We start from the raw sequence: 16,577 nt of genomic DNA, 5'->3' as shown, positions 1-16,577 counted from the left end.
CTACTGGTTTGTTCCAAAAGCAACTACATTGTTGGCATGTGAAATCACTTAGGTTTCTCTGCTACTATAAGTTTCACTGAATTCTTTCAACAGTGGCCACCTCTAAATTTACCCTGGAAGCTTCATTTTGTTGTGATCAGTGCTGGTTCACCATGGCTGCATTAATTTTGTGGTGGTGGGCATGTTGTAACATGCATGTGTGTGCAGGAGATAGAGCTCAACCTTGGGTGTTGATTCTCAGATGCTGTTCACCTTCTTAAATAAAACAGGGTCATACACTGACCTGGACCTCAACACATAGGCTAAACAGGATTGTCTGTGAAACCCAGCAATCCTCCTGAATCTGCTTCCCCAGCACCAGAAATACAAGTGTGTGCCATCATCTACAGCTGGTATTTTTTGGTAAGATTTTGGTTTTTTTTAATTTTAAGTGTGTGTGTAGTGGGGTGGGGGCAGGCTCACAGTTCCCACAAAGGCCAGAAGAGGGTGTTGGAGCCTCTGGAGCTGGAAATACAGGTAGTTGTGAGCCACCTAATATAGGTGCTGAGAACCAAACTTAGGTCCTATGTAAGAGCAATAGGCACTCTGAACTGTTGGGGAGTCTTTCTAGTCCCATTGGACGACTTTTGATGGACAGTCTTGGGATCTAAGGTTACCATGCTTGCATGGCAAGCACTGTGTCTATGGAGCTCTCTTCCCAACTCCTTTGGCTGCATTCTGTCCTCTGTATTTTTGCTAGTATCATATCATTCTAAGAGTTGTCATTTTGTAAGAGACTACACGGAACATTTTTTCTCACTCGGAGTTCTTTTATAATACCATATAAGATTTAGAATTAATTTTGTTGAATTCTTTAAAAAAGGTTGTCCACATCTCCTTATTGGGCAGCATTAAATCTGTAATTTATTTTGGAATGAACTGAACTTTTCATATTTAGTCTACCCCATTGCACAGAAGCCCTGCTTATTCCAAAGCCTTCTGAAATTCTCCAACAAAAGTCTTTTATTTGTGATTTTAAGGTTAATCATGCTGGATTCTCTTGGCTTTCAAGAACTATGTAAGTATCTAAGCTTGACGAAACAGCTTTGAATCTTTAAGTGCTCCTGACACATTGTGGGAATTGACTGACAGTGGCCTGTGGAATTGATTAGTGAAGGTTAAGTTCTTATAAACCTACGAGATACATGCTCATGAAGGCAAAAAGCATGAGACACACTGTTATGTGCAGTGAAACCCATTATGTGCAGTTATTTGTGCTAAAAAAATTTTAACTCCTCTCCAGTAGACGGATTTGCTTTGGCTCCTTTGATCCCCAAGGACTGAGACTTGCTCAGAACATGGGTGTTGAATATGAAAACATATACATGGTAAGGGAGATGGAGCTGAGGATATGGAAACAGAAGTGTCCAAGTAGCTGTGTACCTTGGCTTCTAGAGAACCAGCAGCAACACTTAGCTCTGGATACAGGCAGATATGGGATGCTTGTTAGCAGGAATTCCTGAATTTCCTAACGTTATGTCCCTTCAGAGTATAATCATTTAACCATTTTTATTTTAATTTGTGATTTCTCCTTTCCTTCATATGATCTGTCTCTCATTTATAGTCTGCTATATATACCTGTCACCATTGCATTGAGTTCTTATGGGCCGGCCATTCAGATATATCATGTCGAATCTTAAAAATGTATGAGTGTCTTCTGCAGAGCAGAAATCCCACTAGACCTTGATGTCTTCATTTCCAATTGCCCACTCCTGTGACAACTTGTGTGGTCCCTTGAATTTTACTGATTCTGTCATTTCGTTACTTTCAGCCTTGTGGGTCTTGCTGCCTTCCTAGGCAAAGCACCAAACCACTTCTTCTAATGTTTCTGCTGCTTCACTAGAGTCTTCAGCCATATCTTCTTCCACCAAGTCATTCATACTTTCAGAGGGGAAAGGTCGGGGAAGGGTGGCCTGCAACCAACTTTTGATTTGAGCCCTAGTGAAAGCGTCTCCCCCAAATCAGAAACTGAAATGTACATGTCTTCTATTTCATACCTGGTTGAGAAAAATCTCAATGAAGAAAGAGAGCAAACAAAATGTTTTTGATATATTATTTTGCCACAGTATTACTGTAATGTTGACATGATAGAGACTTTATCATAGAGTCTTCTCTATATCGTGATTTTTCTGTTGTAGTCAATCAATCAACTTTAACAATGCATACTTCGCTGGCTTTGTCCCTTCCAATTTGAATTTTTCCAGTGCTGGAGAAGTTTTCTTTGTTTATCTTAGCATTTTTAGTGAAAACTTCCATTCTAAGCCCCTCACAGACTACCTAAAGCCTGTCAGGGGTGTTGGAAGTTCCCAATGAATAGACTACAGGGACAGTCAGGGGATAGGTCCTTTACAGGTGTTTACTGTTCACACTATTTTTGCTGACTACAATATATTTACTAGTGAAAGATATGAGGAATGGGTCCATAGAGATACTCCCTTTGAAAGGCAGAACATCAGACTTTTTTAATGCTATTGAAAGCACTGGCTATAAGATTGTATGAATGAGTTTTGATGCATAACAAACACCTTCCAAATATAGTGTCATAACATAATTATTATTTATCATCCCTCATTCACATGACTGATCTAGCCTATGAGCTAGGCAGCTCTGCTACTCTTGGCTTCCTATGGAGGCTTAGACTCTGATTTAGTTTTCATGTGTCCATTCTGGAGAGCAGGCTCAAGAGTCAGAAGTTCACATTATCTCTTTTCATTATGGTGACAGAACAGCCAGGGCACCTGCCCAAATACACAAAGGACTTCTGCTTGTCAGATCTAGGTTCATCCACATAACATTCTTTGGGCAAAGGGATATTAAAATCAAGCGATTGAAAAATTACACTGATTGCAATGGAAAGTAGTAGAAAGAAGGATGGCAGCTGGTGGGCAAGTTATATCCTGCTAAGTGAAGTATAATGAAATTGGTCTCACACACAGATCAGGGCTCCCAGGACAGAGATGGGAACAGAATACAAATGCTGGTGACTGGTACTCGCCTAAAGTCTCCACTGAATTTTCTTGGTACCAAAGTGATCTCATTGCGCTAAACTCAGGCATAGATGCTTATTTATATCCATTTTGGTTCATATCTTGACCAACCTACCATCACATGCCTGGTCAGATACCTTAATGTTCACACCAAAGGTGATGTTTCTAAATTTGGTTCTCCCTTCTAGAATTTCCCATCTCAGCACATTTTCAACAAAAGGATCTTGCTGATTCTAATGGGTTTATCAAATCCAAGAAAAGACTATAGGTTTTCTTCCAGTGTGCTTTCTTCCATTCAGTGCAATTTTTCCTGATTCTTTCATTGTTGCTGAGGAGCAAAAGCTCCAAGAATTCAAAAAAAACTCCTTTCCTTTTGTCATGGGAAATCAAGTAGCAAGAGTCCCACTGTCCTTTTAGAAATGAAATCCCCAAGAAATAGCAAGATTGTTCAGTTAATCCTGATGAGCCCATTTTCCACCTCAATTATTAGCCTCTATTTTCAGGTCATAGATTCCTGACATATATATATATATATGGGGGTTGTTAGAGGACATTGGGGCAGGAATGAAGGTTTATGTAGCACATCACTTGTATTCTTCTAGTCTCAGCATTAGAATTTACTGAAGCATCTTCAAGAGGTGAAAAGATGTGGCTTTTTATCGCCTTATAAAAACTCTCAACCATCCTCACCAAAAAAAAAAAAATCTTGCAAGTTCAGGTTCCCTCAATTTTGACTTACTATAAAGATCAGATTGACATTTCATGGTATGGGGATATGTTAGTGCAGATATGTCTACTAAAAAAGAAAAACTGATAACTTTTAGATTAAAATCTAAAAATTTTAACCTAATAAGTAAGAAAATGGTAATTCTATCAGAAGCTTTTCCTCAACATACAAGCTAAACAAAAAGGGTCAAAAATCTTTAATAAATACCAAATGCTAAAACTAGCAGCAAACAGAAAATATGAATTTGATTGAGTCTGTAAACTGTTTGGGTGGGAGCAGTAGTGGAGCAATATAGCCCCACATGAGACACTGCTGACACAGAGGAAAGCAGTGTCTAAGAAACAGAGGCTCCCTCAGCTCTCATTCAGAACAGAAATGAGCACTTCTCATGACTCCTATCACTCTAGCTCAGTCCCCATCCTTGTAGTCCATGGTTCTTGGTGGCCAAGATACACAGGCAAGGAATGCTTACTGTTCACACTCTCTTGTTTTATTCTTCAATGTCTTTAGTATGGTATTGCCTTGGGTATCTCAAATCCTATTTGTGTCCATTTTTTTCATTGAATTTGATCTAAATCATCTAATTGAAAGCCTTGGAGTTGGCCTGGGATTGATGAGGCATTTCACTCAAAGAGTTGGGCTGCAAATGTTTGGAATGGTAAGTCAGTCTCTTAGCTAGAGTTTTTATTACTATGATAAAATACTGTGACAAAAATCAACTTGGGGAGGAAGGGTTTGTTTCATCTTACCCTCAGGTCACACTCCATCACTGAGAGAAGTGTGAGAAGTTAAAGCAGGACATAAATCCAGAGGTAGAAACTGATGGAGAGGCCAAGCAGGAGTGCTGATTCCTGGCTTGCTCCTCTTGGCTTGCATAGACTGCTTTCCATAGCACCCAGGACCACTGGCCACAGAATGACATGGCCCACAGTAAGACGGACCCTCCCACATCAATCAAGAACATACACCACAGGCTTGCCCACAGACCAATCTGGTGGGGGCATTTTCTCAGTTGAGGTTCTCTCTTCCAAAATGACCCTAACTTGTGTCAAGTTAATATAAAACTGTCCATCACAGTTGGTTTTCAGATTTTACAATGAAATGCTTTCATCATGTCAGAAATTCATTCCCTTCTATTCATTGGTCTTCAGAGATAAAAATAAAAGCTATTGTTTTCTGAGCACTTACTATGTGCCCAACATTTTGTAAGTGCTTTTTGTGTCTAGTTTTCTTTCCACAGCTCTTTAATGAGATTGTTATAATTACTGTCATCAGTTTCAAAACGATGCATGAAGTAAGGAAGCAGGTCATACTGCTAGGCCTCTGTGGGATTAGAACCCAAAGCTATGTCATCTGGCTTCAAAGTATTACTACAAGCAACCATGCTGGTTTTCATGTTCACCTTAGACCTAAGCACCTGTTTCCTAATTAAACAGGACGGAGACATGTTTCCAATAGCATAGCTGTATCAGGACACGTACACATGGTCCATTCTTGTGGAGAGAAAGTCTGTGCAGGAGAAAGGTTCCAGAGTGAGAGGCTGACCCTTTCTCCATCAGAATGGCTTCCAACAGTATTAAAACCCCTACAATTTCTGCCACATCTGTCACTCTCACCCCAGGGTGAGCCATCATGATATGTCAAAAGGGATGCCATGGCCCCTGGGTTCTCTTTTCCCAGGTACTTTCCTTTCTGTTGTCAACACAGTAGCTGAATACATTGCTGACATTCAAACTTGCCATTGGCTCCCTGGTTTAGTCAGAACAAAAGACCAAGTAGAAGCATGAGCCTGTGCAATCTCTATAGAATTGCTACCATCATTCTTCTACTCCAGCATCACTGCTCCAAATCCCCAGTCTACCTCTCACTGGTCTCTACATGTTTCCAGGCATGTTCTCTTCCCATGAAGCAGGTTGTACCTTGAGATAGTTGCACTTCATGGTCCCTGTGTCCTGAGTACACCTCATCTAGATGTTGGCCTGGTCCCTGATAGAACATTTTGTAGCATCCTCATTCAACAGCTGTCTGCCTCCTCTCCCTGTGCTGATTCTCTCTTTGGCATTAACCATAACCTAGTATGAATATTTTATTTTTATCTGCTTTCTTTCCTTTTGTATTCCCAGACTGGAGAACCCAATGGGTATTTAATAAATTGACTAAATGAATAAATGAGAGTATTGTGGAATTGTCTTGAAGGATTAAGCAAACTAACATATGGAAAGCATTTAGAACAAGCAATGCTTAGTATGAAATTTATGTTCAATAACTGTCATGTTATTAAATTATAATGTAAGAGTTGTTGAATGAATGATATATTGAAACTTTAAATACTGTTACTTTATTGTTTTCTTAGAAGATGCTAATCAAGTCACAGATGTTTAAAATATTCCAATTTAATTGCCAATGGATACTACAAGAAATGCCAGCCAAATCATTTGTGTCTTGTTTTCCTGGTGTCTAGATCACACACTATCATGGCCCCTTTCCTGTATTCAGCTATTTTCCTGTCATTGCTTTTGCAAAAAGCCCGTGAAGAGGGTCAAACAGCTTCCATCACAGAATGGTCTTCAAGTGTTAAATCAGGAAACAGATGGGCCTTAGTACAAAGCATATAACACATTCATCCATTCTGCTTCTTCTAGTGTTCCATGCCTTAAGCAGTTACATTCTGTTTAAAGGGGATTTTTAAAATTGTGTTTTCCTAGCACAGATATATGTTTAAGGGACAGATCTCAGAGGGTTTCTGCTGATCTTCCCTAACTCTTATTAATTGTACTGAAGACCAACATGCTTCCTCCTTCCCTGTCTTTCTTTATTCCATTTGGACAGTATGTTATACAGATGTCATATAGAACAGTGGCATCCAAGGTATTTTAAAATTATATTCTCCTACTTATTAAAGAAAAATATTTTAAGGTGAATTTAGAACTGGAGAGATGACTCAGCAGATAAAAGTACGGCTGCCAAGCATGATGAACTGAGTTTGTTCCTCAGGACACACATGGCAGTTGGAGAGAATCAACTCTTGCAAGTTGTCTTCTGACCTACACATGTACATCATGGTGTACACACATACACACACGCACTCACGCACGCACGCACGCACGCACGTGCACACATGCATGTGTGTGCACATACATACAGAGAGAGAATAATTAAATAAATGTAAAATAAAATTGAGTTGAATTAAGCACATGTCATTCACTTAAGTCCTCTGAGCTAGCATTTCTTGAAGGAGATTACTGGTGTTCAGCAAACAACTCTTCCTTAAAAGAAAGCTACCTTGGACAATTGCCATGCATGAAGCCTTCACTAGGAGTTGTAGGAGTTGGTCCTTGACCAGATTATCTGGCCTATTGGCCATGGAGCCTTGAGTAATGATACTTCATGATTTTGATCTTAAGTTCCTTGTTGACAAATGTGATGTCAATGACTGCTCTGTTCCCCAATTCTGTGGCAAGACTCTGAGCCAAAAGCATTTTGAGGGTTTTTGTTTGTTTGTTTTGTTTTTTGGTTTCTTGTTGTTTTGAGACAGGGTTTCTATGTGTAGCTTTTGCTGACCTGGACCTATCTCTACATCAAGCTGTCCTTGAACTCAAGAGATCTGTCTGCATCTACCTACTGAGTGCTGGGATTAAAGGCATGAGCCACCGCTGCCTGGCTGCATTTTGAATTTTTAAGTGTTACTGATTATTGACAGTTTTATACATTTATATAATGAATTTTAGTCCTTTTTCATCTCCTATTCCCTCTCTCATCCCCCTCCTGCTCTTGCTGGAACCATTTTTTCTTAAGTTCCCCTTCTACTTTCATGTCTTCTTTCTGCATAGTCTCTGAGTTGAGTTAGAGTTTCTTGCCCATGTGTGAGTAGAAGGTTGTTTATTGAAACAATGGTAATTTATCAGGGGCTGCACCACTGAAATGTTATAGAATAATCAATTTTGAATTGTTGCTTAAACTTCATAAATGGAGGTGTTAATGAGAAAGTTTATTTAAATCATTCAAATCTTTTTCCTTAAAGTAAATGCCAAGATCTAAATTCACAGTTTCTTTGGAATGGAGATTTGGTATGGTATTTGGTACCAGGATAGCCCATCACCACTAAAATCATCCATATTATTTTAATTTTGCTAGGTTCAAGTGTCCTATATACTACCTGTCAACTAAATGTTACTTTAGGAGACTCTAGATCAGCATTGCACCTATAACTTGATGGTGTTGTACAAAGAAGTAACTTTGCCCCTGCTTATTAATTCAATTTATTGTTGAGCCTTCTGTGGGTCAGACACAGTTCTAGGTCCTTAAATAAATAAATCAGTAAATATAATTAAGTTCATAAGACTAGGGCTTTAGTTCAATGATAACCTTTATCTAACATGCATGAGGCCCTGAGTTTCACCCCCAGCTATACACACACAATGACTAAGTATTTTGTCCTTAAAGACTGTACATTTCGCCGGGCGGTGGTGGCGCACGCCTTTAGTCCCAGCACTCGGGAGGCAGAGGCAGGCGGATCTCTGTGACTTCGAGGCCAGCCTGGTCTACCAAGTGAGTTCCAGGAAAGGCGCAAAGCTACACAGAGAAACCCTGTCTCGAAAAACCAAAAAAAAAAAAAAAAGACTGTACATTTCGTTGTAGGGAGCAAAGCAGTAAAAATCATCATAAAACTAAATGCTTTTGTAGTATGTTTGTATGTAAGTAGCGCCATGGTAGAGGGAGAAAATTAAAAACTGTAAAGTGATTTGGTGACATGGGGAACTAGAAAAACCATATTGAAATAGTATTTCAAGGTAGTCTTTTCTAAGATGATGATATATGAACAGAAGTTTGACAGAGGCAGAGGTGAGGCCTGCAGATATTTGCAGGACAAGCATTCCACATTGGATGAATGATCCATACAAAGCCCTAACATGGGCATTACAGAGTTCCCAAGGAACAATACATAGACCATGAAAGATGACCTTGAGTCTCTAGATCTTTCCCACTCTCTACCAGAGACAATAGGTTTCAAACTAGAAAGTATGTGGTTTCAAGGCCAGTGCCCAACCCCCACCTTGATATCTCTCTTCTCTTATTTTTTTTCTACAGTCACATGACACAGGCAATCCCATTTGATGACCCTCGGTTTGACAGCTGCCAAATCATCCCTCCAGCTCCACGGAAGGTGGAGATGAGGAGAGACCCTGTGCTGGGCTTTGGGTTCGTGGCAGGGAGTGAAAAGCCTGTGGTTGTTCGCTCAGTGACACCAGGTAAGGATCCAAACCCTCTCTGGTCTGCCAACAGGCTCTCTGCCACACCTGGTTAGAATAGCTTCTGTACAGTTCTGTGAGTGCTCGGGCTGTGAAGCGTAAGTGATGCTTGCCCATACCCAGAGAGACTTCCAACTGGAACACGAATTGTTAGAAGGTCTTATTAATGAAAACAAACCCAGAGCCAGGTATTGGGGTGAATGCTGAAAGATCAGAGAAACAGAACAAGCCACAGCCAACCTCACCTTGCCAATTCCTCAGCTGATCTTATTTCCTCAGACTGAAAGGCTCTGAGTCCTCATCTGAATGGATCTCAGCTGTACTGCTGCTAAAAAGTCTACAAGTTTAAAAGCTTCTAGTTCCTGGGATTAAAGGCATGTGTCTTTCCCAAGCAAAGACATGAGATCTCAAGTGCTGGGATTAAAGGTGTGTGTCACCATGCCTGGTTGTTTTCAATGTAGCTTTGAACTCACAGAGATTCGGATGGATCTCTGCCCCCAGAATGCTAGATTAAAGGTATGTGTACCACCATTTTCTGACCTCTATGTCTATCAAATGGCTGTTCTGTTCTTTGACCCCAGATAAGTTTATTGGGGGGCATAATATATTGAGGGACACAATATCACCACAGCCAACAAAAGACATTAATGTGTCATCAAAATGGGCTTTATTTTTCATATTTATGTATGTGTGTTTTTATGTGTGTGTTGGAAGAATTTTGGAGACAGCTTTGCTGTGTTTCCCTGTATGTTTGGTACTCTAACTGTAACCCAGCCTAGCCTAAAGCTCATGGCAGTCTTCCTGCCTCAGCCACACAAATGCTGGTATTAGAGACCTACATCCCATGCCTGATTTCAAAGGATATTTGAAACTGCCAAATCCACCATATCCCTTGAGTCAGGGAAAACATTGATATGTCATTGTTAGCCATGATACCACTTCTGAGTATAGAACTGCAAATAATGTTAGGCAGGTGCTGTATTGTATGTAAGTGCCTGATGGAAAACACAGTGTGGTATTCAAGTTATAGTATTATTTAGTCATGGGACAGTTGAATTGTTTTATAAGTATGCACATCCTTTCCTTCTCACTAGAGGTAGGCAATTTTCCTGGCCCATTGTTGTTGGCATGGACCAAGTAAATGACTTTGGCCAATGACACATTGGTCAATATGACCAAAGCAGAAGGTTGAGGTGCATGTGTATTGTTGAACTCTGCTATGGCCATAAGAAGGGATGATTTTCCAGAGAGGCTGCTACTCCTTCAGTCTCAACTCTGGGATAAACTCCTGGGGCAGCACCCAACTAGCCTGAAGCCTGAAGCTCAGTCTAACCCAGTCTGTAATTGGAAGCAGATATGCTCAGCTAATCCAGGCTTGAATCATCCTAACGAGTCACAAATGTGTGAAGAAATCTCTATTGGAATGGTCTGTTACACAACAGATGCTAACTGGTACATGTCACATCTCTTCAATTCTATAATATGACAATAAACTATATATATATATATATATATACATACATATATGTATATATATATTAGACAATAGACAACTGAACTATCTCAATTACTCATACGAGGATATACAGCCCCACTATCAACACAGTAGACTGACTTTGCTTTTCCAGAAACAATCACTTTTGATTATTTATTTCTTATGTACATTTATGTCTTTACTGTAATGAACATGGACCTGTTTTTAGACAAAAGAAACCTTTTTCCTCTCTCATTGTTCTGAACATTTTACAAATCAGTAACAGAACACAATAGTGAAGTCTTCACATAATAAGATGATTCTGGAGGCTAGGGAAATGGCTTTGTGAGTAAAGTACATGCTGCACAAGCAAGAGAGACTGAGTTCAGATCCCCAATAGCCATTTAAAAGTTTGACTGTAAAGCAAAGCATGGTGGCACACACTGTAACTCTAGCTCTAGGGTAGGAGTGGAGTGGACCCCAAGGACTTATTGGCCAATTAGAAGATATCCATGTTCACTGAATGGCCCTGTCTCAAAGACTCAGGTGGGCAATGATGGAAGAAGACACTATGTATCAACTCCTGGCTTCCATATGTATGCAAACACATACATATGCACATATACCTACAATACACATACATGCACCATATACATTCGCACAAAACTTAGAAGTGTCATTTAGGAAAGAGCATAGATTCTGCCATTATACTATCCAAATTTGAGTTCTGTCTCTGGCCCTTATTAGGATATTTGTAATATCCACATGCAGCCCTTGCATTTAAGTTGAATGTAGCTTTTCTATGTTATCCATGTTATGGACATTTTCATAGCATCTAACTTAGAAAGCTGTGGGAGGTACATAGAGATGTGTCCACAATTTCTGGATTATTATTATTGTTGAATTCTCAAGTGTTTGGCCTTTTTAGTCAGGCAATGATGGGAAACAGAAGTTGACTAGTGAGGTGATATAGATTTTTTAAGTTAATTAAATTTTTAATTTTTCATTATTTTGACATAACCTGCCTGAGGCAAGCACTACAAATACAACTGAGTACCTTGTACTGGGTCTGAGAAGAGTATTTTCATTCCATGCTATCTAGCCACATAGTTCCTTACTCTGTCTTCAAAGCTTTGTAATTTATTGGATGTGAATTGTATTTTAGGACTCTGTGAATGCTGTGAAATCATTGAGAATTGTTCTTTCCAAATTTGGGTGCTTCTTCTTATGTTTTACAATATAGACCCATATACTCATGAACATACACACAGATACACACATAGATACACAGACACAAACAGACAGACAGACAGACAAACAGACACACACACACACACACACACACACACACACACACACACACACAGTGTGGTACTATAGAAAAGAATGCTAAAAGAACTCCTGAACTCATTCTCCTGGAAACCAGCATTCCCATAGATGAGGAGTACCTACAGCATAGACAGAATTCTGTACTTGCACAAGCAGACATTGTAAGCATCTGAATCTTCCCACCTTCTTCCCTTCTGTGTCCTGAACTCTTCTTAGCTTCAGAGACACTATAACACTTAATGTCAAACATTTTTGAGGAGAGTAAAAAAGAAGTGAAAACAGGTCAAAGAGTCCTTCCCCTGGTTATTTTTGTAAGTGAAAATGTTGGTCAAATAAACTATCATAAAAGTGACTCTACCCAGGTGATCTCAGCGATGTGACCAGATTTTCTATAGGACATAAGCCAGACATCACTGCAAAGGACATGATACAGTTCTCTGAAGAAGGCAATTATTTCATATTTTGGAAGGATTTTTTTTGCCTCTTCCAGAATTCTTGATTCAAGTTGCTTGATTAACCAAGAATATTTCCATTTCATCTAAAGCATAAACCATGCCAGTACTATCAGAACTCAAGAGACTGATTTAGGAGGATAACTGTAAATGCAGGGCCATTCTGGGCTGCATAATGTGTTCCAGGCCAGTTTGGGCTATGGAGCAAGACCTGATCTCATCAAATAAATATAAAACCAATAGGTGAAACTCAAGACTATGTCCACTTGGTTGAGAGTGGTGTTCTCACCCGAACAATTCATATCCACCCTTCAAACAGCTTCTCTGAAATTGTTTCTGTGTTTAACCAGCATCTGATTTGTAACCATTTGCTTGACTGAATAGTCTGACAGTTGGAATAGGTTTCTCAAGTGCTCTTTCTGAACTCCTTATGTGCAAACACTGATTCTCAGTTCTCAGATCTACAAAATGAATGCTTCTTATCACTTATATGGGTGCTTGTTACCGTTCCCTATTCTCTCACTCCCCAGAAAGATAAATTGATGGCACACATCGAGTGGCACATAGACCAAGTGTCCTAGTGACTGGAGAATAGCCCAATAACTTTCAGTTTCTTGTTCTTATCATGAAACATTAATTTTGATTGTTAACAAAGGAGTAGTGAGCTTATTAGAAAGATAGTATTCTGACTACACCTATAACCCAGTGCTATGTCTCTGGAACTATGGTGAAAATTATATAGTACCAGATAGCCAAATGTCAGTATTTTGGAGGTAACTATACCCAGGTGTATATGTGAGAATAATTCAAATAGTTGAATAATCTGAGTAATTGCTTAGGAATTTATATTTTTTAAAAAAGCTGTGTATGTCACACAGATGTGACTTTAAGTCTTGCTTTGTGAGAAAAAGTTCAAAAGGGAAGTTAGCCACTCTGAACTTGGATGTATCCTGATATAATTGTACCTTCAGGCCCCTTCTTTTACTGCTGAACTTAGTTCTCTCATTTTGTGCTGGGAATCATAGTAATATTCAATGAGGCTACCAAGTAAAGCATTACGCTCATAGCCCAGTTCATCATAACTGTCCAAGAAACATTAGTTTCCTACTCCCTCCTTAGGAATCCAACTGAAAAAGTGAAACACCCTCTGCCATCCAGGACTATCAGGCCATCACATTTGGGTCTGGCTGTTGTGTTGATCATAAATAATTTGGCCAAATGTCAACAACAGACAATGACACTAACCATGATGGATCAGGGCCTGTAAGCATAGACACATCCAAGCACACTTAAAGTCACAAATTTGACCAACCGCACCCCTCTACTAGCTGGCATAGGGATAAATTCATTTTTAAAAACTTAATCACACCTAAGTCTGCTTCCTTCCTTTATTTTATTTCATTTATTATTTTATATATGTGTTTGCCTACATGTCTGTCTGTATGCTACCTATGTGTCTGGTGCCCTCGGAGGAGTCCAGAAGAGAGCATTGGATCCCTTGGGACTAAAATTACAGACAGCTGTAAGCCTCCTCATAGCAGCTAGGAATTGAGCCAATGCGCTGAACCACTGAGCCATATCTCCAGCCCCATGGGCCCTTCATTTAACCTCATAAGCAAACATCATTTAGATGTTTATGATGAAACTACTCCCACTTCCAGTCAGCATCAAATCTACAGATGACCCCCGCTTCATTTAACCTGTCCCAACAGTATTTAACGCACAGCCAAGTTTTATTAAAAGTCTTTTCTAACATCCTGTGGTTGAGTGTGCTGTCTCCATACTTGAGCAAATGCATGCAATTTTGTTTAAACCAAACCATACCTGGTTTGTTACTATATGTGAGGACATATCTTGAATCTCATCCCTTCCTTCCACAAGAGTCACACAAATGGCAGCTGGAGAGATGGCTCAGAAGTTAAGAGCACTTGCTGATGTTGTAGGAGTCCTGGGTTTGATTCCCCAGAACCCACACAGCAGTTTACAGCTCTCTATAACTCTAGAGAGATCTGATTTCCTTTTCTGGCCTCTGAAAGTACTGCACACCTGTGGTGTACAAACATAAATGTAAACAAAACACCCACACATATAAGATAAAATAAAGGGGGAAATACACGGGAAGCACTGATAGTCTAGTATCGTCTTGCTGCTGAAGTTTTAGAGAACCATGGAGGCTAAAGTCCCACTCCCAGAGATCAAATCAGATCTCTGGGACAAATCAAAGTGTAAACTGGTCCTCGTATAGTCCCAAAGAAGACCCTGGTGTTTTTGGATTTTGCTTTTGCTGAAAGCATCATTTGCTTAAAATGAGCTGTGAAGGAGAGAGGGAAATTCAGATGAGTGGCCAAAAGAATTCTAACTTGTCTGTTTTTCTCTTGTCTGTTTCCAGGTGGCCCCTCAGAAGGCAAGCTGATCCCAGGAGATCAGATTGTAATGATTAATGATGAACCAGTCAGTGCTGCACCAAGAGAGAGGGTCATCGACCTGGTCAGGTAGGTGACATGCTCATTCACCTGTACCTCATTATGCCCTTTCACAAAGGCTGATGCACAGTTCTTATGCCTTATCTGGTAGAGAAAGAACTTTCTGTGGGCCAAAGCAGGGCAGAATCATGAGCCTACACATTCATGATATAGAAACATCAGTGATGTTAACCTCTAATAAAAGAAAGAAAAAAAGAAAGAAAGAAAGAAAGAAAGAAAGAAAGAAAGAAAGAAAGAAAGAAAGAAAGAAAGAAAGAAAGAAAGAAAGAAAGAGAAAAACAGGTTCAAACTTTTAATGATTCCTATTTCCATTACTATAGCCAAAGGTTGCATTTACTTTCCTTCCAGAATTGCTAACACATCGATTTTTCTGTAATCAGGAACATTAAAATGCAGGAGCTAAATATAGCATAAAGTGATGAGTAATTTTATATACATAATTCCATGGATACACAAACATAAAGTTCACTGATTTTTTCATACTTGCCTGAGTGATTCATTTTGACATCATCAACTGAAACAAAAGTATAATTAGGTCAAAGCCAAGATGTTAAATATGATTTTATTAGTGTAATTGTATTGCAGATGCAGATTATTATGTGATATTTTAATTGGGCATTTAAAAAGCACATTTTATATGACTTTCCAAATCCTGGTAAAGAATCTGTTTTAAAGCCCATTGAGCTGTTCTTTCCCAGGGACTGAATGGCAAAAGAAACCCTTAGAATTGATTCAGGTGAAGCAAACCCTGTTACATGAACAGATCCATTCATACCCTGGTGTGGACGAATAAAGAGGTGTGATGGTGTAACATTTGTCTATTATAACTTGGTGATAGCAAGTAGGATTCAAGTGGAAGATGCAGCTATCACAACACTTCAAACTGAGGAAGAGCTCTCCTAGCATGCAAACTCATTCAGAACAAAAAGTGCCTCTGTATTGGGAAAAGTATTAATTATTTTGGAAGGAACCCCCCCCTTTTTTTTTCTCAAACTTCGTTTCTACTACGCAATGAAGTAATGAATAGTTAAGTGACTTTGAAGAATTTGGAAATGGGTAAGAAGACAGAGAAATAGAAAAAGAGGGGGTGGTCATTTTTAGAGTGACCAACCACTCCAGTCTTATCATGAGCCAAAAAAAAGGTCTATATGCTACAAAAACTCTGTCAGTCCCCACATAGTTGGTCATTGCCATGGTCTAGATACTTGTATCCTTCTCACATCCAAATTCATATTTTGCAGCCTAATATCTATTGTAATAGCTTTGAGAGATGAGTCCTTTGGGAAAGTGATTAAATCATAATGGAGAAGCCTCCAGGAATGGTATTAGTACCATTATATGTATAAATGCAAAAAAAACAACCCTCACCTCAAAGGCGATAATAGTTTAGTCTGAAGCCAGATAGATACATATCACTAGAGCATGGCCCAGGAACACAGATTTATATCACGTTAAATTCCATGCTCCAATGTGGAAGTGATTTCATGAAGATTTTGTAGTAACAGAACAAAGAAAGTTATAAATCAACACAAGTACCTTGATGGAAACATCAGAGAAGCAGTTATAACAGAATGGGGAAACCTCTGTTAGAGCCCTCAGATACTATCTGATGACTCTCTTAGCTTTTGGTTGATGGAAGCTAATGTTCTGCTAAGTTAATACATTCCAAAGATTTTTATCTGTTAGTCACAAAATGTTAGGTCTGACACAGAGGTAGACAAGAAATGGCTATTTAGGAGGTTAAAGATAGACCAAGATAAATTGTTATTTGACTCTAGATCTGTAATTTCCCAACCTCTCCACAGTCATTAAAGTTCTAATCAGCTAATCGGCCTTG

General features: G+C 39.3%; 1 protein-coding gene across 4 annotated transcripts in view; it reads left to right on the top strand.

Moving 5' to 3' along the window:
- Frmpd4 (FERM and PDZ domain containing 4) overlaps positions 1 to 16,577 on the top strand; it is a 623,066-nt gene that overhangs the window by 479,988 nt on the left and 126,501 nt on the right. For all 4 annotated transcript variants that reach the window (XM_076562913.1, XM_006973177.4, XM_076562914.1 and 1 more), the window contains 2 exons: positions 8,842 to 9,002; positions 14,647 to 14,749. In XM_076562913.1, the coding sequence (XP_076419028.1) occupies positions 8,842 to 9,002; positions 14,647 to 14,749 (264 nt within the window). The remainder of the gene's footprint in view (positions 1 to 8,841; positions 9,003 to 14,646; positions 14,750 to 16,577) is intronic.

The sequence above is a fragment of the Peromyscus maniculatus genome, chromosome X, assembly GCF_049852395.1.
Source record: "Peromyscus maniculatus bairdii isolate BWxNUB_F1_BW_parent chromosome X, HU_Pman_BW_mat_3.1, whole genome shotgun sequence".
In the NCBI taxonomy this organism is placed as follows: Eukaryota; Metazoa; Chordata; class Mammalia; order Rodentia; family Cricetidae; genus Peromyscus; species Peromyscus maniculatus.
The sequence above is the reverse complement of the archived record's forward strand: the minus strand, read 5'-3'. Positions and strand labels throughout refer to the sequence as shown.